The sequence below is a fragment of the Aedes albopictus genome, chromosome 2, assembly GCF_035046485.1.
Source record: "Aedes albopictus strain Foshan chromosome 2, AalbF5, whole genome shotgun sequence".
NCBI lineage: Eukaryota > Metazoa > Arthropoda > Insecta > Diptera > Culicidae > Aedes > Aedes albopictus.
This window is the reverse complement of record NC_085137.1, coordinates 210,431,489-210,454,022: the sequence shown is the minus strand read 5'-3', so window position 1 is coordinate 210,454,022 and position 22,534 is coordinate 210,431,489. Positions and strand designations below refer to the sequence as shown.

Sequence of the window (22,534 nt, the reverse complement as noted above, 5' to 3'; positions counted from 1 at the left end):
CGAATATGCTGAATTTGCTGAAGGAACAAAATGTTTTCTTTTAGTATTGCATAAAGTTAGTATTGCAGTAAGTCATTTGAACAGTAACCGACAAATCGTTTCACTTATGTTTGCTTCTAGTCATCTTAAAACGATTTCAGTCAGTCAGAGCAACCATCTAACAAAAAGCGATTCCCGGATAAAAACTAACCATAGGGTATTTGGTGAAAACCATTCCTCTACCATACAGTGTACCAGCTACAATATAGTGTATTGTAATGGAATGGTTCGCTAAAAGCTGTACACATTGGTAGCTACCATACATTTACATCCGATCTTTATGTAACAATATATTATACTGTTTTTCTTACGTTTGAACCTTTCACTATTCCGAAACAATTTTTTTCCGTGCTTTTTTAATTATTTATTCAGTTTATGATTTTTTCCGTGCTTTGTTTTGTTGATGTTCGTGACATTTTTGTTGTAAAGGAAATGAAAGAGAAAAAAGTGAATAAGTTGAAACATCTATTTAAAGTCAATAAAATATTTAAATAGTGGTAAACCAGGTGTCCCAAGGATTGCATATCCAAGAGATATGGCGGGCTAGGTATGTAGAGTGCGATGAGAGGAATAGGAATGTAGGTCAACCCGGAAAGACGCAGGCCAGATTACCGTAAATCAATGGATGAGTTCAACACTATTCTTTCTCTTCTTCTCTCATGTGAACTTGTCTTGTACCACAACCGAATTAAATGCGATTTATTTTTGGCGTAGAGCCATTTTTAACATAAGGACTGGACTGTACACTGAAACGACTTCTGATATACGTTCGTCTTCGCTTTTTAACCTAACTTATAGTTGAATCGAACTTGACAGTTTTCTCATGAGTTGTTATGTACATATTTCATAGTTCAGTCAAACTGGAGCCTCAATATTGCAATAACGGTTAAGCACGCTGCAATGATACTTATGTACCTCGTCACCCACTTCATGCAACTACATTAGTGGTCTAATAACACTTAGCGCGCCCGTGTAGCTGCCGGCTTAGAATAGCACTACGGACCACCTGTTCCGGGGGTAAAAGTCCACCAAACAGGTAACCCCAATCCAAGGTGTCAGGCGACCCGTGCTGAGGGATGAATGGTTGAGGGGGTTTGAAATATGCTCGATCTTTAACGGAGCCCGTAGCGTGGGTAGATCGCCTTTTTGGGTTGCGTTGCGGTGATAGATATACCAAACCGAAATCTAGTGTCGTCCTATTTGTCAATTTTGGAATATGTGTTCTGGTAATTGAAGACATTATAGTATTTAGTCCTTGCTACTGGTGTTGTGATGACTTCCAGTCTTTCAATAAAACTAAGTTTACCAACTTCACTTTGCATATAGTTAAAAACCTTACCATCCGAGGCTAAACTCAATGCAAAGGAAATCAAATTGGGTTAGGGATCCATGTATGTACTAACTCTTCGAAGACTGGAAAGTGCTAGTACGCAAGGAACATACTAGAATCCTTAATACTGAACACATGTTCCTTTGTTGGAATGGTATTGCTGCTAATGTTAAAACCCGGGTCCTAAACTTCCTACTGGGGAGAATTTAGCAGTAAAACAAGGGTGATGCTAGGTTTCCGATGCATGACCAATATCAGTACTCTTGTTTTGTTTTCTAAGAAAACAAAACAAAAACTGTATCAAAATCGATACTTTATTGCCCCTCAATGGCAATTGAGTAATGCGACATGCACTACACTAAGGACACGGGTAATGTCACAATAGATCTAAAAACTGGTCGCAGTGACAAACCCAAACAGGAATAAAAAAAAACACTTAGCGCGCTAGGCACAGTTCCATCATGCCGCTCAAAGTGTTGCCACAAATAATGCTTAGTTTGCAAAACCCGGTTATCTGGCTGGTGGGACATGGGAGCTTAAGCTTCAACTGTTAATGCAATCAGAGGCTACTCAGACTTAGACGAGTTTAGGTTAGTTTGGCTTGAACTGCCATTATCGAAGGAACACGACGAGATAATATGACATACAACATAACAAAAGAGAACCATTCCAAAACCATGATTAAATTTATTACCAGTAGTGAAATTACAATTAAAAACAATATATTTACGGTACATTTTATTGTTTGAAACCATACGTGTACCATACAATGTACGGTATATTAAAGCCCACGTATCAGTATTTCGAACAATTCATTTACAATAAAATGTATGGTTTTGTAAAAAAATATATATGGAGAAAAATATTTTTTTATATTGTTACGATACTTAACAACCCGTATAGTATATTGTTAAAATCTCATTTACAATTCACTGTATGGTGTGTCACATTACATCTTATTGTTTTTGTATTTTTTATTTTTACAGTGGTGTTTATTGTAACAATATGGTTCTAAATAGTACTGTTACAATACAACATTCGGTTTTTCTACTGTATTTTTTATTCGGGTTCCTTGCCATTTGAAAAAAATATGTCACTTAAATGACTAGCTGAGGCTGAGCACGGAGCACCAACATTCCGCCACACTGAAAAATTATCTGAAGTCGGGTCAATTTTTAACGAATGCTGGGTCACTGATGGACGCACATCGGATAACGGTTGGGTCTATCTTGGGTTTGACGTCATCAATGATGACGAGACCAGAACATATGCTTGCTAGCTGGGGCAATTAAATTATAAGGTATGTGCCGGTCGTCAGTCGTCGGAGAACCCTGACTGCTGCTTGGGTTGGTGTAAATTTAATGATCAGAGGCCAGTCAATTATCCTGATTGTAAATGGAAAACGCTTGATTCGTTCGTGCGGAAAAGTGTACTAATTTATGATTTAGTATTTGGCTTTTGGGACGCATTCGGGATTCGAGTGGTTTCCAGGGACTTTTGGGGCCTTCCCCTGCTGATATATTAGAGGACAATTAGAGGACAAATGGTGGACTTGTATGAACATGCAGTGAAAATCTCTTATTTAAACGAACATTTTTCACGTCTTTTATTACATTATTTGAAATCCAACTGGTTACACCTACACTAATACAGATATAGAGTGTTTTGGGTGCAACAGGAAGAAACGTGAAAAAAATGCCTGTCGATTGCTGCCTAATACTACATCAACAAGAACTTTTGGAAGAAACTGATTCGATCAAAATGAACGCACTCAGCAATCTTCTGCGAAAATGATCGCCAAGTGATTGAGCACCGCAATGTTTACAACCGACTGTGGTGATCCGGACCATAACTCAACATTTCTTTTCCGAACTTTGAAACTTCAGACTGAAATTTAAAACGCCAACCAAAAACACGTCTGTTCTCGCCAAACATGGAATACTGAATCACATGAACCCTTTTTTTCATCTCCGGTCTCCTTCATCGCGCCACATTCACCAGTCACTCACTTCCGCATCGACTTTGCGTTTTTTCATTGCGTTTCATTCATTCTCGATTTTCCTTTCATTCTACTTACCGTGTATTTTGATCTGAAATATACCAGCTGGGTTTTCGCTTGAAATATTTCAGGCGATTTCGCTCCCTGTTTTCATTTCGCTTATTTACCTTCTGTCATCCGTCCGACTCCAACCGAGTGGCTTTTATTTACTATTATGTAAAAGTACCGCTAGTCAGTGTTGTTCGTGCTACAAGACCTATTTACTACATCTGCTTCCTCCTCTACTCTTGAAGGTCTTTTCTGTGTGCTGTACTAATCGGGACAGATCAGTAAACCGTCGGATCAGCATTTACCATTGACCAGCAAAGACATGAAGCATATTCGAACAATCATTTTGAAGTAAGAAAACAGAACGAGTTGTATTGAAGTTTATTCTAAGTGTTTATTTTCTGTTGTTTTCTAAGCCAATTCATTTTGATTTAATTTTTTTTTTTAAATTCAAACTCGTTAAAAGTAAAAAAGAAATTTGCACGTTATTTCTCATTGCAGGTATTTAAAAGAAAACGCGGTAGACGTACTGATCGTCAAATCTCTTGGGACGTTTGATGGTCGTTCTATGACGAAGATTTTTCGAGCAGGAAGGTCCTGGTTCCTGAGTTGGCGAGCTAAAAGCCACCTCCACCTCCTCTCCTGGAAGATCAGCATAACCTTCGTTAGCAGCCGATTGTGTTCCAGCCTCGACTTGTGCGTCTTCAGGCAGAGTTCCGCTGTGTACCTCTTCGGATGAGTCAGTTTCGGGTGCTTTTTTCACTTCCTGGATATTACGGCCGTATTGCAGTCCAGATTTGCTCATCACGACTACCTTTGCTCCTTCTCGTGCGATTACTGTGAACCTTTCGGACATGAATGTTGGATCCGTTTTACTTTTCTTTTGTTGAGCCAGCAAGACGATGTCTCCGACCCCAATGTCGGATTCCTTGGCGCCACGGGAAAAATCAGCGCATTTCTTGCTTACCAGCTTTGCCTCCGCGTCCTTTTCTACTAGTTCTTCGTGATCAAGATGGCTTTTCTTGTCGTTGAACCACAGACTTGGGAAGGTTCCGCGGTACTTCCACCCCACCATCATTTCAAAGGGCGTAACTCCCAGGCGCGAATGGGGAACAATGGTGTTGTGCCGATGAACGTATTCCCGTAGAGCAAGCCGCCAGTTCCTGTGATCAAGTTTCGATGCTGCTAGTGCTTTTATTATACTCTGATTTTGTCTCTCGACCGAACCGTTAGATTGCGGGCTCAGCGGTATTGCCTTTCTAACCTCAATGCCTTTTTCTCGCCAGAATTGATTGAAGGCCGTACTTTGAAACGGCGGCCCGTTGTCGCTTTGAATCACCAAAGGACAACCCCACATCTGAAAGACTTCACACAATGCTTGATTTGTACTATCTGCATCTAACCTGTGTGGGTACAAAAGAGCTCACCGCTCTTAGTGTGCATGCAGCTGAACTTCAGTGTGTTTAACCCTTTGGGTTTACGGTCCGTGAGTGCCACCTCAACGGCCTCGCGCATGCAGCACACTGATCCCAGCCAGCATTCTGTTACCGACCAGCAACGAGGTAAGACGTGCCACGTGTAGTGCTGGGTGATTCCTTTCCGGCGAGCGTTCGGCTTTGCACAATGGCGGTCCTTGCCAGGTGTTGCTATTTTTTTTTGTAGCAACATAAATTCGAAACCCATTAGTTTTATCAAGTCATTCAGGCGTCGGAAAGGAATCATCCAGACTTATTTCAAATGGAATACTATCGGTAACATTTCTTTGAGTAAAAACACGACGGAAGGAAAAAAATGCAAAAGTGGACTGAAATTTTCAGTATGCGAAAAAATGGCGGATCATCAAAATGGTACAAGCGAAAACGTGATACTGTACGAGCAAGAAAAATGGCAGCGTTTTACTACGAAAAATAAGCATTTTAGTAGCGGATCACTTTGATCGCGCACCATAAAGCGGACTGTAATAGTCGCGCATTACAAAGCGGATTTCAAAAGTCGCGCACTTCTTTGAATAAAGCTTGCACCACGGAAAATTGATCGGGCGGACAAAAAAGTCGCGCATTATTATAGCGGGTAACACAACCGCGCATCATTTGAGCGGACAAAAAAAAAAGGTCGCGCATGTAATAAGCGGATCTTGCAGATCGCGCATGTAATAAGCGGATCTTACAGATCGCGCATATGAGCGGATCTTACAGATCGCGCACGTCATGAGCGGATTCCGCAGATCACGCATTCAAAAAGCGGATTTCTAGAATCGCGCATTTAATAGCGGACCAAAAGTCGCGCACTTAAAAGCTCCAAACGAGCCGACCAAACGTCGCGCAATAAAAGAACAGGTACGCTGACCGCGCTTCCTGTAGCGAGGGCATAAAATGCTTGATAAACCACTCAGATTGAACATTAGAATTGCTTACGTTCTATGTCAACAGAAATGCAAATACTCTGCGAAAAGTAATCCGATGTTTTTTAAGAATCGCCCCTGTTTTTTGAAAACAACTAAGCAAAATGTTGATGGTCTCATTCCAGAATAGCGGATAGCGACCTGTTGTGTAACGTAATGGCGAACGACGGCAGATATGTCCGACTGGCCGACGCTCCGGTCGGCGATGGCAACGACTCCTCGCCAGAAGATCAAATAGACGGCGAACGATCACCAACTTCGAGCTCGAGTTGTTCTTCCAGCTCAAGTTCTTCTAACAGCGACACTAGCAGCTGTAGCAGCAGTTCTGACAGCGAAACCGACGTAGAGGACAACCAAGACGAAGAAGTAGCTCAAGCCTATGGCAACACATCCACCAACGTACCGGCCACTCCGATGGGCTCACCGGATGTTGCATGTTCTGACCCTGCAATCACATCGACCGGAAACTCCACCCATGAGGCACTGGAAGTAGCGAACGCGAAACGTATCGAACTAATGGAGAAAACTATCGTCGGCATCAATGAAGCTTTGAGCCGTTTTCAGCCCGGCCTCCCCCGACCACCATTAAACGACAATCCTGACAACAGCTGGAGTTTCCCAAACGAAATGAATCCATGTGCAAATCCAAGTACATCCGCCGGCATCCGCTGGGACCATGTAAAGCCGTTCCCGAGTGGAATCCCCACAAACAAAATGTGGGAGGAGTGGAACCGCTATATCGAAAATTTCGAAATAGCGGCTGCACTCGGGAACGTGAGCGACCCAGTCAAAAGAACGCAGTTGTTGTTTCTTTCCCTGGGCAACGAGCTTCAGGAAATCGTCAAAGCTGCCAAGCTGCGCCCGTGCTTAACAGACCCGAACTGCTACAAGACCTTCGTGGCAAACGTGAAAGGTTACTTCCGTTCGATGACAGACACCGCCGCTGAACATGAAGCCTTTACACGAATGAAACAGGAAAACGGGGAGAAAGCGGTTGCCTTCCATGCACGCTTGATGTGTAAGGTCCGCAACTGTAATTACAGCGCTGATGACGAAGACCGATTTGTGCGTGCCCAACTGCTAAACGGACTGAAAAACCGAGAGTTGGTGAAACAAGCACGGACCTACGGGTTCGAAACGAATTTCATTGTCCAGGCAGCCACAAGGGATGAGACGTTTGAAGCTGAGACACACCGACGTGAAGATACTGCCGGTGCCTTCGAGGTCAGAAACATACGTCGACCACCACCGCACGGTGGAAATTCGAAACGACCGAATGCTGGAGGTCGATCTGAAGGACCACCAATCAAGCAACACCGAGGAAATCCGATGAATCAACGCTCCCAAGAACGACGTCCACGATGTAATCGTTGCTCTCTGTTCAGCCACCGTAACGGTCAATGCCCTGCATTGAATCGTAACTGCAACAGATGTGGCAAGCGGGGGCACTTCGCGGCTGCATGCAAGCAGAAACAAGTGAATTTCACCCAAAACGAAGGAGTCGACCAACCCATGGATAGATTGGTATCACTCCCTGAAGACAAGTACGAGGATGACAAGCAGGTACTAAAACATTGACCGATATTTTGCATTTGAATTTGTTCGATAATCGATAATCAAAATAAATGAATTTTTCAATGAAATAAAGAAAAAACGTAACAGAAAATTTTGTCTAACATTCATCGAAACACCCGTTTTCATCTACTACAGGAACTTAATGCACTCACACTACAAGATGTGTTGATTGACTGTTCCGTTGGATCGTCTAGCGCTATACGGTTTCTGATAGATTCAGGCGCTGATGCAAACATCATCGGTGGGAAAGATTGGGAGCGGTTGGAACAAGAGGCCAGGTCAGGAAAGGCCAAACTTGAAATGATGAGCGGCACTTCAACTAGTAGACTGCACGCCTATGGAAATCGAGAACCCATGGCCATAGAGTGCGTCTTCAAAGCAGAAATCTTGAGTGCAGGACCAGGTCCCGCGCGACCGTCAACATCTGCTGTTTTCCACGTTGTACTCAGGGGAACAAGGTCCCTACTTGGACGGTCCACAGCGAGTGACATGGGACTGCTGCAGATCAACAAAACGATCAACCAGTGTGGAACAAATGACGTTTTCCCGAAAATGCCTGGGGTGAAGGTGCGTTTTAGCGTCAATAACGACGTTTCACCATCCAGAAACGCCTACTACAACGTTCCAGCGGCATACAGGTGAGTTTTCTCTCTCTGAATATTATGAGATTAAGCATTAGTTAGGAATTGTCTCAAGTGGACATTACATTGTCATATGGAAAAGGCTAGCAATGTTGATAAGACACGTATAACTAGCAAGAAAGTAATCACTAAAAAGATTTACAGATTGGTTTCTTCTGAACTAACTTAATTAACTACAAGCAACCATTACGTAAACGTGGTGGTATGTTTTAAACTACCCATACCTATTACATCTGATGTCTCGTGCGTTGTTGCGTTGAGAATCACTGTTTCACTATTCCTTTCGAGATCTGCTTAATATCATGGCTTCCCGTTCATATTGGTTACAGAGAGGCCGCACGAACCAGATTACACGAAATGGAAGCCCAAGGCATAATAGAGAAGGTGACATGGGCCCCCAATTGGATTAGTGGAATGTCCGCGGTGGCCAAAGGTGGCAACGACTTTAGACTTGTCGTTAATATGCGCGCTCCTAATCGCGCTATTAACCGGGAATATTACAGACTGCCCCTACTCGACGAGATGAGAGTAAAACTTCATGGTTCAAGGTATTTCTCGAAGCTTGATCTCAGCAATGCTTTCTACCATCTCGAGCTGTCCGAAGAGTCTCGGGATTTGACAACCTTTTTGGCCGAAGATGGCATGTATAGGTTTACCCGGCTCATGTTCGGTGTTAACTGCGCGCCGGAAATCTTCCAGCGCGAGATGTCCCGTGTCCTGAAAGGAGTAGATAATATTATTGTATTCATCGATGACATTTTGATCTTCGCTGAAACATTGGAGTCCCTCCGCTGTACAACCATGAAGGTACTACGGATCTTGAGGGAAAATAACTTAACTTTGAATCAAGCGAAATGTGAATACGACCGGACCAGAATAAAATTCGTTGGTCATCTGCTCGATGCTGACGGATTCCATATAGACGACGAGAAGATTAAAAGTGTGCGCCGTTTTCGAGAACCAACGACCCTATCGGAGCTCAGAAGTTTTCTGGGCTTGGCAACTTTCTTGAGTCCGTACCTCGAAAACTTTGCGAATATCACTAGCCCCCTATGGGCTGCTACTGCTTCCAAAGCTTGGACATGGGGCCCAAAAGAAAGTGAAGCATTCGCATTGATCAAGCAGCAAATCATACAATGTACCATATCATTAGGATTCTTTTCCGACAAAGATAAGACTTACTTGTACACCGATGCCTCACCCGTCGCACTCGGTGCTGTACTGGTACAACAGAGCCCAAATCAACCTGCGAGAATAATAAGCTTTGCCTCCAAAGCTCTTACCCCTACCGAGAAAAAGTACGCACAAAACCAAAGGGAAGCTTTAGGTGCAGTATGGGCCGTCGAGCACTTTTCCTACTTTTTGCTCGGTAGGCATTTTACGCTCCGCACTGATGCTCAAGGGGTATCCTTCATCCTCAACCGGACCCGAGAGGAGTCGAAGAGGGCGCTGACGCGCGCTGATGGATGGGCGCTAAGGTTGACCCCCTACAGTTATACTGTTGAATATGTTCGCGGTATCGATAACATTGCAGATTCTTCGTCCAGACTATACGACGGGGATGATGCACCCTTCGATGAGGAGGCGAGCCCGTGGGAAATAGCGTCCCTCGAGGCAAACTCCATTGAGTTTCTGACGGAGATAGACATTAGAACCGCAACCGCAACGGACGAAATACTGCTGCAGGTAATTTCAGCCATTGAAACAGGAATGTGGCACAAGGACCTACGGAAATATCAAGCGGTCGAAAACGATCTTACTGTTCAGAACGGCATCCTCCTCAAGACAGGCTGTGCCATCGTGCCGAAAGCACTCCAAACACGTGCTTTAGAGGTTGCTCACGAGGGACACCCGACGACCGGTAAAATGAAGAGCATAATGCGGGAGCGCGTGTGGTGGCCAGGTATGGCCAGCGCAATAAGCAAATGGGTGAACTCGTGCGAAACATGCTGCGTTAACGGTAAACCAGAGAGGCCAACTCCGATGAAGCGTGTGTTTGTCCCGAAAACGGCCTGGGAGTCTATTGCACTAGACTTTAATGGCCCTTACACAAGGTTTGGCGGCATTTTGATTCTGGTCATAGTTGACTACCGGTCGAGATACATCATCGCTAGGCCTGTAAAATCAACCAAATTTGAATGCCTACAGAAAGTCCTGGACGACGTGTTTGACAAAGAAGGGTACCCGAAAACCATAAGGACTGACAACGGACCCCCCTTCAATGGCTCAGATTTTTCCGAGTACTGCAAGAAACGGGACATCTGCACCACATTCTCGACACCTCTTTTCCCACAACAAAATGGGCTTGCGGAAAGCTCAATGAAGGTCATAAACAAGGCTATGGCCACTGCAACAGCTAATAAAACCGATTACGTGGAGGAGTTGAAAAAAGCCATAAACGCTCACAACGCGGCCGCACATAGCGTAACGAATGTTCCTCCCGAAGAAGTTATGTACGGCCGTAAAATCAAACGAGGCTTACCTCTGATGCAACACGGAAAATCAAACCACGACGAAGAGGACTTCGAACGCAGAGATCGAGAGGAAAAACTGGCCGGAAAGTACCGCGAGGATTCTCGACGTGGAGCACGCAGATGTAGAGTACAGCCTGGCGACGAAGTCGTGATCGAGCGACAAAACCGATCGAAAGGAGATTCCCGTTTTTCACCGACAAGATACACCGTAGCCCAAGAGAAAAATGGAAGTCTCACCTTGAACGATGGAGAAGGAAGGATTGCGAAACGCCACGTTACACAAACCAAAAAGGTTGGCCAGTGGCGGGATCCCCAACGCCAGATCACCAGACCTACACATGAAAGACAATCAACCACCGAAAACGAACCGTCCGAAGCAAAGAAGAGACCGTCTCGAGAAAAACGAGTCCCAACATATCTACATGACTACATTCAATCAGTCGAGAACGACCAAAACTTTAACCCAGAGTGAAAATATGTAATTGCAACGAAAACATTTTTAAGAGGAAAACATAGACGTAGTCCTGTGTCAATATAAAGAAAAAGTTATTTACCTTGCATTTTTATTTACTAGTTTGTCCACATTGAATATGGTTGTTCGTTTCTCAATTCACTGGATTTCCATTTCTCTTCGTTGCACCTATCGAGTGTCCTTGGTTGTACAGGGGTAAGTATGCTTAGCAGTTCGCCCGATATTGGATGAAACCGATCCCGTCGGCAGGCTTCCTCAATCACAATTCTGTATCGGGTCGTGTCCTTCACCAGCCCGATTTGAAGGTACCATCCGGCGATCATCTCCTCTGGCTAGTCCTTCCGGCTCATCCCGAAGAAAATTCACAAAGCTGCAACTTGACACTTTTGAAGATTGGCAGTGCCCCTGCGATGCACTACACTGATGCTGAAACGAATGGGTATATGCTGTTTAGCAACTTAAGCGTGCAAAGTAAACAATAATACTTACAAATATGCACCGAAATCTTCGTAATACCCGATTCGTAATAGTCAACATCAAACCAAAGGAACTTGTTGATATAACGCGATGTAGAAGAGGCAAAATCAACAAACGGCATGATTGACAGCACACTGTTGACAACGATGAACTTCGAAATCAACGGGGGGTGAGCAAATGCACTTATGGTTCCTTTTTCGAACATACACTGAAACTCTTTTATGCAAACTGCAAATGAAAATGATCGAAAACTAATAAAACACATGAAAACAAAAATAAAATCGTAGGTTGAGGCACCGCACGGTGCTGGCTCAGATTTGACAGCATGCAAAAGCAAGTGAGCAGTGTTGCCAGTTTTTTTTGTTTTGATATTACAAAAATATAATTATATGATTAAATTGAAAACAATGATCTGTTTTTTTTTTTCAAAAAAAAAAAAAAAAATGAACATTTTTTTGGAGAAGAGGGTGGATGTGTGGGTACAAAAGAGCTCACCGCTCTTAGTGTGCATGCAGCTGAACTTCAGTGTGTTTAACCCTTTGGGTTTACGGTCCGTGAGTGCCACCTCAACGGCCTCGCGCATGCAGCACACTGATCCCAGCCAGCATTCTGTTACCGACCAGCAACGAGGTAAGACGTGCCACGTGTAGTGCTGGGTGATTCCTTTCCGGCGAGCGTTCGGCTTTGCACATAACCCTTTCATCTCCACCACGCACAGGTAACGAGAATAGGTGTCGATTACTACCAACAATTCTCCCGTACCGAAGTTGGGGACCGAGAGAAAATCAACTTGCAGAATCTCCCAAGGCCCCTCCGGTAACACTCTGCTGGTCAGCGGTAATGGAGGATTCCGCTTCGATAGTTGGATACACGTTTCGCAACTTTTGACAAATCGACCTACTTCCAAGGACATCCGGGGCCACCAAAAGTACTGTCGCATTATGCGTTTGGTAGCGACTTCTCCTACATGGCCTTCGTGAGCCAGAGCCAGCGCCTTTCTTCGCAATACAACCGGGAGTACCGTCTTATCGTCTTTGAAGATTAGTCCACCCAAATTCCGCAAATTATTCTTCTGTGCCTCAAATGCTCGCAGCTCAGTCGGCCAGGATTGACTGGTTATCGCCTCTCGTACTTTCTCTAACTCGCTGTCGTCTTCCGATGCAACTTCGATCTCATTCCATGTCATCGGCATACATCCAGTATCCAAAGCGTACAGGTAATGGTTGTCTTCGGAATCGTCAAACGGTTCATCCTTTTGCGATGCCGGAATCAACCTGGAAAGAGCGTCTGCCACGTTCTGGCATCCTGGGACCCTTTCAATCGAAAAATCGTAGGGTTGAAGCCGCAGTGCCCAGTTTTCAGCCCGAGATACCGCTCTTTTCCCCAATCGATGGCTCGAGTTAAAAATATATTGATTCGCCTCTGCGTCTGTACGAATAACGAAGGATCTTCCTAACAGGTAGAAGGAAAATTTCTCCACCGCCCACACGACTGCCAAGGCTTCCTTTTGTGTTTGCGGGTATCGCGTTTCCGTTTGACTTAGAACTTTTGACGCACATGCTACTATCCTGGGTACTTCTTCTGAATTAAACTGCACGAGCACAGCGCCCAGCCCTACGGGAGATGCATCTACAAACAGTTCGGTGCGATCACTTGCGCTAAAAAAACCCAAACGTTTGATCGTTCCCAGAGCTTCGTCCCTGAAGTAAATGAACTCTTTTTCTTCATGCTCGGTCCAATAGAAGACATCGGATGCAGCTAATGAACGAAGGTATTCCGATTTGGTGGCACGATGGGGGATAAACTTGTCGACGAAGGTGATTAATCCAAGGAAGCTCTTAACCTCCGCGCACGTTGTAGGCCTCCTGAAATTCTTGATAGCCTCCACTTTTTCTTCGTCAATCTGCCACCCATCTGGAGTCAACTTGAAACCCAAAAAAGTTACACATTGGCTGCCAAATGTGCACTTGTCTTCATTAAGCTTAACATTATGGTTTTCAAGGCAAGCACGCACTGCAGCAAGGTTCTGATCGTGCTCCTCCTTCGTCGACCCGAAGACGAGAACATCGTCGAGGTAATTTTTGCAGCCTTTGCAGCCCGCCAAGATTTTTCTCTGCATAGCCTCTTGGAAAACATCAGGCGCATTGCATAGACCAAACGGTAACCTGACACAGCGAAACATACCGAATTCTGTAAAGAAATTGGTAAGATGCCGCGAATCCTTATCAAGTTCCATGTGGAAATATGCATTTGCTAAATCAATCGTCGAGAACCATTGCGCGCCATCCAACTCCGCCAGGATCTTCTCCAATGTAGGCATTGCAAAGGGGGTTCGGTGAATGTAACGGTTGGGTCCTCTGAGATCGATGACTAGCCTAATGCCGTCTTTCCCTTTTGGGACTACCAACATCGACGAGCAAAAAGCCGTATCCATACCATCGACCACCGGCTCTATGATGTTCGCTGACACCAAACCCATCAGCCTTTGTTCAACAAGTGGTTTCACAGCAAGCGGTATGTTCGAGAATACGTTTCTACACGGTGGCTTCGTCTCGTCATAGTAGATCTTTACAGGCGGCAGGTTGAATTTTGGGAAGATTTGATTTAGCTCCACCGATGCAATGTCTGCTTTACTAATAATCGATCTGCAATGGTTGTCCTTTGTCGACACTGGTACCTTCAGACCAAGCATCAACACGCTGTACCTGGTTGCTGTCGGTCTGCTTAGGAGTGCTTGGTTCTCCCTGACAACATAAAATTTTTCAAGTAGCATTGGCCTGTTTTCCGCAATGTAGAGATAGGCTTCAAACGTGGCCAGGACTTGGATGCCCCTGTCGGTTGCATAGGCTTTGAGCGGACGGTCACTACTGTTCTGAATGTTGAATACTTCCGCGCAGAATTCTGGGCTCGACATTAACTGTTGAAACATTACTTCCGTGAAAGTGTTCACCAGCGCTCCTGAATCAATGAGGAACGTACAAATAAGTCCTGCCACTTTAGCCTTTATGTATCCGTCGTCTTGATCGCTTGAAGCCACATGCATCTGGTTATGATCACATAGTTAGCACAATTAACTTTTTTTTTTTTAACCTATTGAATACTTACTCGTTGTACCGGATCAAATCCTGCGTTTGAGCACATCGCTTGTTCGACAGCGTTGATCTTCGGACTAACTAATGCAAGTTCATCTTTCGAGTCCAGGGTCTTTTGAAACTGGGTTGTATTCGTCGTTCTTACCTGTCAAATACGATTCCTTTACAAATCTGCACGCTTTTAGACACAGATAAACAGTGAACCAGTGCTATGTCTGTTTGTCTGTGTTTTGAGCTAATGTTGATGACATTTACATACAAATTGTTATTTCTTTCCAAATACTCCATTGAATAAACAAAAACCTAATCAGTAAACGTATTTATTATTTTCCGATCATCGATCCAGAAGCAATTTTTCGAATTCAGTTTATCCAGCTTTTTACGCTGGCTATAAAACTGCGAGGTGATTCGAATTTGACAATTCTTGCCGACAGATTTTATAGTTTATTCTTAGTAGGCGGGAATATTAGTTTGTTTATCAGACTGTCAAAAATTTTCACAACGATTGTTTGGGAGCTACGAATTATTCGTTACCTAAAGTTGCTTCATTCACCAATTCATTTTATTTTATTAATTGTCCTTTTTATTATTTTAGGATACCCAAGGACTGTTACTCCATGATTCCCAAGAGATAGTAAATTACTGGCTCGAAGTACAAAATTACAGGCAATGCGTATCATACTCCGATTGAATGAAGTGTACTTACTCTCATAATTTTCATGTGAAGAAAAAGTGCAGAAAAAAATAATTAGTTCTTAAATTTATTTGTTAATGATCTATGTGATAAAATGTTGGCAAAAATCTATAGGAAAGAAGGTATCGTAAATGTTGTACGTCATTCACATTACCGTATACATTTGTACTAAATTCGTACGTCCATCTTTGGGGGCGGGATGCTTACGCAATCAGCGGATATTCTCAAAATATAAGAACATGAATTGAGAAATTTCTGGGCGAATTTCGACCCCATTAGGGGGCATCCATAAAGTACGTCACGCTTGGAGGGGGAAAGGGTTTTTTTTTTTCAAATGAGCGACTAGCAATGTATTCAGTATAAGTAAAACCTGTGCGAAGGGGAGAGGAGGGTTGAAAATTCCCATTTTTGGCGTGACGTACTATATTGATGCTTCCTTATTTGGAACTATATAACTCTAATTCTCGAGTAAATTGGCAAGAAATCGTGAAAACCGTAAATCAGGTGTAGCCTGGTGCAGTTACAAAATTCTTGACCTCAGATTGCGCAGTGATTTGCGATGGTTGTGAAATTTGGGGTAGAATTTCACACATTCGACATTTAATCCCTTAGTTCCTTACATCCAGCTATCATTATCTGTTCATTTCCGACCTAAAATAGCGAGAAAGTTAGGATCAACCTTCAAATTTTAGAAATAAAACTGATTTAAATACTGATTTATGTTCTGTAATACAAGTGAAAATTGTTGACGTTTGTTTTGTACATGTTCTGCTTGCTTTGATTGAACCATAATAGTTTTTATAGTGTCGGCAAGATACGTCACAAGGGGGTTATTCAAAATTTATGGCAGGCTAGCGTAAAAAGCTGGATTGTCTTCAGACCATTTTTTTTACGTATGAATCATAGTAGTCCAAAATGTTGAAAAAAAAAACAGCTTGTTAAATGTCATCAAAATACTAGTTATCAGTCAATTCACTTACTTTTTCATTTTCCGTAGGTGCCTCTTCAGCTTTCTCGACCGTGGCCACAAACCCGGACGATTCCTCATTGGACGTCATCTGCTGCTGCCCGAATGGTACGTTTCCTTTTTTGACCCGAGCTTGACAGGCACGACGAATGTGTCCAAGCTGACCGCATTGGAGGCAAACCTTTCCTTTGGCCGTGCAGTTACTTGGAGAATGGAAAACACTTTCACATCGCCAGCACCGTACTGGCATTGGATCTGGTCTTCCGTCGCGAAATTGCTCTGCGCGAGGTGGCTGCCAGCGACCGCGAGCTGATTGCATCCCTCGCTGATAAGGATGGTATCGTATTTGATTACGATCCCCAAATCGTTGCTGTTGACGGAAAGAGCTACTCGCTGAGGCCATCCCCGCTTGACCTGTCTGGAACCGATCCTGGAATCGCTGACGATGAAAAGGAGTATTGACGGCCGCCACTAAAGCTTGATCCGGGCGTCCTCTCTTCCTCATAACATACTCCTCGTTCAATCGGATCGACTCGATTTCCCTTATCTTGTCGACGAGATCCGTAAAAGTACCTTTCTTGCTTAGCATTTTTAACGCCGTCGTGCGGACCTCCTTCTCCCGGGCATGCTCGGCAATCGTTGCGACGATCTCTTCGAACTCCTTATTGTCATCGTAACCACACAAGCGTGCCATGGATCCTACTCTTGTGATGTAAGCCAGGTCTGTTTCATCAGCTCTCTGTGTCATCAACGCCAACTTCCGTCTCATCAACATGATGTCGGAGCCGGAGCCGAAATAGGATTTGAGTCTTTGTAGAGCATTGGAAAATGGTCGCGTGACAGGGTCTGGATCCTCCGGCTGTGACTTTGTATTTCTGAATATTTCCAGCAACTTTATCCCCGCCTTAACTTTGAATACCGTGAACCTCGTTTGTTCGTCCTCGATTCCGGCAAGAATCATAGAGTCGATTAGGAGATCTTTCCAAAGCTCGTACGTTTGTCTGTGTATGTCCCCATCGTCTGTGGGTTTACATTCCGGAACATTAATTGAGGCCACCGACAGTTGGTTTATGGATGATAAAAACCTCGACTCATCCTGACTAGTAGCCGCCACGTTCCTTGAGTTGATCCGTGTGTCCTCGTAATTCGCTCCTGTATTTCTGGTGCTGCTAAAACCATTTCCATCGTCTAGTCCAAGTGTACTGGCACTATTAGTTGAGCCGTCGTCGCTTGTCAGTTGCTGATTCATTCCTGCGACAAGTTCCTCGTTATCTTTCCTGCTTTGCTTCAACTTTTTCGTGAGTGCGGCCGACTTCGCTTTCTCTGCCGCTAGTTCTTTAGCCATTTGTTGGAGTTTATTCTTCTTCTTAACTTTTGGCCGAGTTTCTATCAAATAAACAAGATTGAATAATCCTCGTTAGGTAATTTATAGGTATTTTTTTTTTTTGACAATACTAAATAGAGTTTGATTTTATTATTCTATATCAGCAAAAAAAACTTCAAACCCGATTGATTGAATTTTTCAAGGATTCATTTACGTAATCAATCTAGTCTCAAATACGACTTCAGACGTTTTGAACAAGCTTCTAAGCCCATGATTTGCACTGAAAACTGTACCAGTCACATCCTCTAGCCATGGCTTTGAAAACAAACTATCGCGAGTTTTAAAGAAAATCCGTAACTTTCACGATGAAATTATCCCAGGCCATGAGTTCTCATAGCATATTTTCCAACCCGTGACCTCTCGCATGGGAAAGCTCATCAGGTTGCAATTATTTTCCGATTTTCTACTCATGACCTCTGGCATGAAGAAACTTAAACTTCTTCCGCGAATTTCAAGGGAAACCGTGACTTTTCCAGGACGGGCCACGATTTCTCATAGCAAATTTCCCAACTCATTACCTCTCATGGGAAACCTCATCAGGTTGAATTTCTTTTTTTCGTTTTTCTACTCATGACCTCTCGCATGAGGAATGTTGAACTTCTTCCGCGAATTATAAGGGAAAACCGTGACTTTTTCACGATGAAATTATCACGGGCCATGATTTCTCATAGCAAATTTCCCAACCCATGACCTCTCGCATGGGAAACTTCATCAGGTTGTATTTTTTTTTCGTATTTCTACTCATGACCTCTCGCATGAGGAACGTTGAGCTTCTTCCGCGAATTATAAGAGAAAACCGTGACTTTTTCACGATGAAATGATCACGGGCCATGATTTCTCATAGCAAATTTCCCAACCCACGACCTCTCGCATGGGAAACCTCATCAGGTTGTATTTTTTCGTATTTCTACTCATGACCTCTCGCATGAGGAACGTTGAGCTTCTTCCGCGAATTATAAGAGAAAACCGTGACTTTTTCACGATGAAATTATCACGGGCCATGATTTCTCATAGCAAATTTCCCAACCCATGACCTCTCGCATGGGAACTCACATAATAATTATTTCTATCCATTCTACTCCATCATGGCTTCCTACGATGCTCCAAAGGATATTGCAGATATTTCCATTGTATGAAACCTTCTACTTTTACGGTTTTACTTACCCTCCGGCTGCGCCATGTGGTGATCCGGACCATAACTCAACATTTCTTTTCCGAACTTTGAAACTTCAGACTGAAATTTAAAACGCCAACCAAAAACACGTCTGTTCTCGCCAAACATGGAATACTGAATGACATGAACCCTTTTTTTCATCTCCGGTCTCCTTCATCGCGCCACATTCACCAGTCACTCACTTCCGCATCGACTTTGCGTTTTTTCATTGCGTTTCATTCATTCTCGATTTTCCTTTCATTCTACTTACCGTGTATTTTGATCTGAAATATACCAGCTGGGTTTTCGCTTGAAATATTTCAGGCGATTTCGCTCCCTGTTTTCATTTCGCTTATTTACCTTCTGTCATCCGTCCGACTCCAACCGAGTGGCTTTTATTTACTATTATGTAAAAGTACCGCTAGTCAGTGTTGTTCGTGCTACAAGACCTATTTACTACACCGACTTCGATCAATGCGTGAGAGAATCACGGCCTTGCTGCCCGACTGTCCATTCGGTTGGTGCGGCTTAATGAACTTAGCCATTAAACGTGTAAACTTGTTCATTTCCCGAGTGGCAGTGTATGTAGGCTGTACCAACACACCGATCGAAACGGTTGTTTCAAACAGAGAGAAAATATCAGTTTCTCTCACTGATTCTCTCGGAACTCAACAACACTGCCTGAGGGAGTTCCTGAAGAAATCCCTGAAGGAGTTCCTGGAGGAATCCCTGAAGGAGTTCCTGGATGAATCTCTGAGGAAGTTCCTGGAGGAATCCCTGAAGGAGGACCTGGAGAAATCCCTGAAGGAGGTCCTGGAGAAATCCCGGAGGGAGTTCCTGGGGGAATTCCTGAAGGAGTTCCGGAAGCAATCCCTCAAGGAATTTGTGGAGGAATCCCTGAGGAAGTTCCTGGAGGAATTCCTTAGGGAGTTCCTGAGGAATCCCTGAGTTCCTTGAGGAAGTTCTGAGGGAGTTCCTGGAGGAATCCCTGAGGAAGTTCCTGGAGGAATCCCTGAGGGAGTTCCTGGAGGAATCCCTGAGGGAGTTCCTGGAGGAATCCCTGAGGGAGTTCCTGGAGGAATCCCTGAGGGAGTTCCTGGAGGAATCCCTGAGGGAGTTCCTGGAGGAATCCCTGAGGGAGTTCCTGGAGGAATCCCTGAGGGAGTTCCTGGAGGAATCCCTGAGGGAGTTCCTGGAGGAATCCCTGAGGGAGTTCCTGGAGGAATCCCTGAGGGAGTTCCTGGAGGAATCCCTGAGGGAGTTCCTGGAGGAATCCCTGAGGGAGTTCCTGGAGGAATCCCTGAGGGAGTTCCTGGAGGAATCCCTGAGGGAGTTCCTGGAGGAATCCCTGAGGGAGTTCCTGGAGGAATCCCTGAGGGAGTTCCTGGAGGAATCCCTGAGGGAGTTCCTGGAGGAATCCCTGAGGGAGTTCCTGGAGGAATCCCTGAGGGAGTTCCTGGAGGAATCCCTGAGGGAGTTCCTGGAGGAATCCCTGAGGGAGTTCCTGGAGGAATCCCTGAGGGAGTTCCTGGAGGAATCCCTGAGGGAGTTCCTGGAGGAATCCCTGAGGGAGTTCCTGGAGGAATCCCTGAGGGAGTTCCTGGAGGAATCCCTGAGGGAGTTCCTGGAGGAATCCCTGAGGGAGTTCCTGGAGGAATCCCTGAGGGAGTTCCTGGAGGAATCCGTGAGGGAGTTCCTGGAGGAATCCCTGAGGGAGTTCCTGGAGGAATCCCTGAGGGAGTTCCTGGAGGAATCCCTGAGGGAGTTCCTGGAGGAATCCCTGAGGGAGTTCCTGGAGGAATCCCTGAGGGAGTTCCTGGAGGAATCCCTGAGGGAGTTCCTGGAGGAATCCCCGAGGAAGTTCTGAGGGAGTTCCTGGAGGAATCTCTGAGGGAGTTCCTGGAGGAATCCCTGAGGGAGTTGCTGAAGGAATCCATGAGAGAGTTCCTGGAAGAATCCCTGAAGGGCTTTTTGGAGGAATCCATGAAGGAGTTCATGGATTAATCTCAGAAGGGGTTCCTGGAGGAATTCCTGAAGGAGTTTCTTGATGACTTTCAGGTGGAATTTAGAAATTGTTCCAGCAATTCTCTGGAGGTTCCTTTACGAATTCTATCAGGAATTTCTCTAATAAATTGTTAAATAATGCATCACTACAAAGAATTCTTCCGCGGATTTTTCTATGCATTTCTCCAAAAAACTCTACAGTGATCTTGCAAGAATTGATGATCCAGAAAATCAGTAAGAAATTTCTTCGGAGATTCTTCTGTTTTTGCCTTTCTCGTACACTAAGTGTACTGGAAAGGCAATATGTTCACTCCAAAAATGACTTTTTGATAGAAGGCCCGGAGGGTCAAATCACATATACCAATCGACTCAGCTCGACGAATTGAGGTGATGTCTGTGTGTGTATGTATGTGTGTATGTGTGTGCGTGTGTGTGTGTGTCTGTATGTGTGTGTACAAAAAAACTCACATCACTTTTTGGCAGTAAAACTCATCCGATTTCAATGACCGACGGTTCATTCGACGCGGAATCTGGTCCCATTGTTTCCTATTGAAAATGGTTCGGATCGGTTCAGTCGTTCCGGAGATATGGCCATTTAGGTGTTCCGGAACGGTACCCCAGGAAGGGACCAAATATGAAAATGCATCAAACCTATGCATGAGACACATCAAACCACGGCATTTTCGATAACCTGATGAGCGGTAAGCAGGAAAATAGTCTCAGACCATATCTGAACCGGTAGTGTTCCCGAACCGGTTCTGGGCGTCCCGCATGAAGTGGCCAAATATACAATTGTACCAAACCCATGCAAGCGACACATCAAACCACGGCATGTTAGATGACCTGATGGACAATGAGCAGGAAAATCATCTCAGACCATATCTGAACCGGTAGTGTTCCGGAACCGGTTCTAGGCGTTCCACTGGAAGTGGTCAAAAATACAATTGAACCAAACCCATACATGCGACACATCAAACCACGACATTTTTGATGACCTGATGGACAATGAGCAGGAAAACCATCTCAGAACATATCTGAACCGGTAGTGTTCCGGAACCGGTTCTAGTCGTCCCGCTGGAAGTGGCCAAATATACAAGTGAACCAAATCCATGCATACGACACATCAAACCACGGAATTTTCGATGACCTGATGGACAATGAGCAGGAAAATCATCTCAGACCATATCTGAACCGGTAGTGTTCCGGAACCGGTTCTAGGCGTTCCACTGGAAGTGGTCAAAAATACAATTGAACCAAACCCATACATGCGACACATCAAACCACGACATTTTTGATGACCTGATGGACAATGAGCAGGAAAATCATCTCAGACCATATCTGAACCAGTAGTGTTCCGGAACCCGTTCCGGGGTTCCCGCCGAAGTGGTTAAATCTGAAAGAGAAACAAACCCGTACACGCGTCACATCAAATAGCAGCTTTTTAGATTACCTAATGAACGGCCAGCAAGTGTTTCGGAATCGGTTTTGAGTGGCCCGAAGAGGCCAAATGTAAAAGTAAACCAAATCCAGGCATGTGACACATCAAATCGTGGCTTTTGCGATAACCTGATGAACAGTTAGCTAGAAAATAGCCGTCACTTTAAAGACAGCTGGTAGTGTTCCGGAATTGGTTCCGAGAGTCCCGTCGAAATTGTCAAACCCTGCATGTGACACCTTCAATTTGCAGCGTTTTTGGTTAACCGATTAGCAGTTAAGCAGTTGCCGGCTGTTCGAGTCCGTATGAAGTTGATCATCAATATTAACTTCTTTTCTCGATCAGCCTA

The 22,534-nt window shown here is 44.4% G+C and overlaps 1 protein-coding gene across 1 annotated transcript; it reads right to left on the bottom strand.

Annotated features, from left to right (window-relative positions):
- Positions 1-3,763: 3,763 nt before the first annotated feature.
- LOC134287894 (uncharacterized protein K02A2.6-like) lies at positions 3,764-14,913 on the bottom strand. Its single transcript, XM_062851077.1, has 2 exons — positions 12,152-14,913; positions 3,764-4,819 (listed from the first exon to the last, which is right to left on the bottom strand). Exons 1-2 carry the CDS (start codon positions 14,497-14,499, stop codon positions 3,922-3,924), a joined length of 3,246 nt encoding a protein of 1,081 aa, XP_062707061.1. The 5' UTR covers positions 14,500-14,913; the 3' UTR covers positions 3,764-3,921.
- Positions 14,914-22,534: the final 7,621 nt, after the last annotated feature.

Bases quoted from the DNA above. Each gene is read 5' to 3' on its own strand.
- LOC134287894 (XM_062851077.1), bottom strand. From the start codon at position 14,499: ATGCATGTGGCTTCAAGCGATCAAGACGACGGATACATAAAGGCTAAA. The intron at 4,820-12,151 runs GTTATGTGCAAA...GTACCCACACAG, and splicing joins TGCGTGGTGGAGATGAAAGG to GTTAGATGCAGATAGTACAA.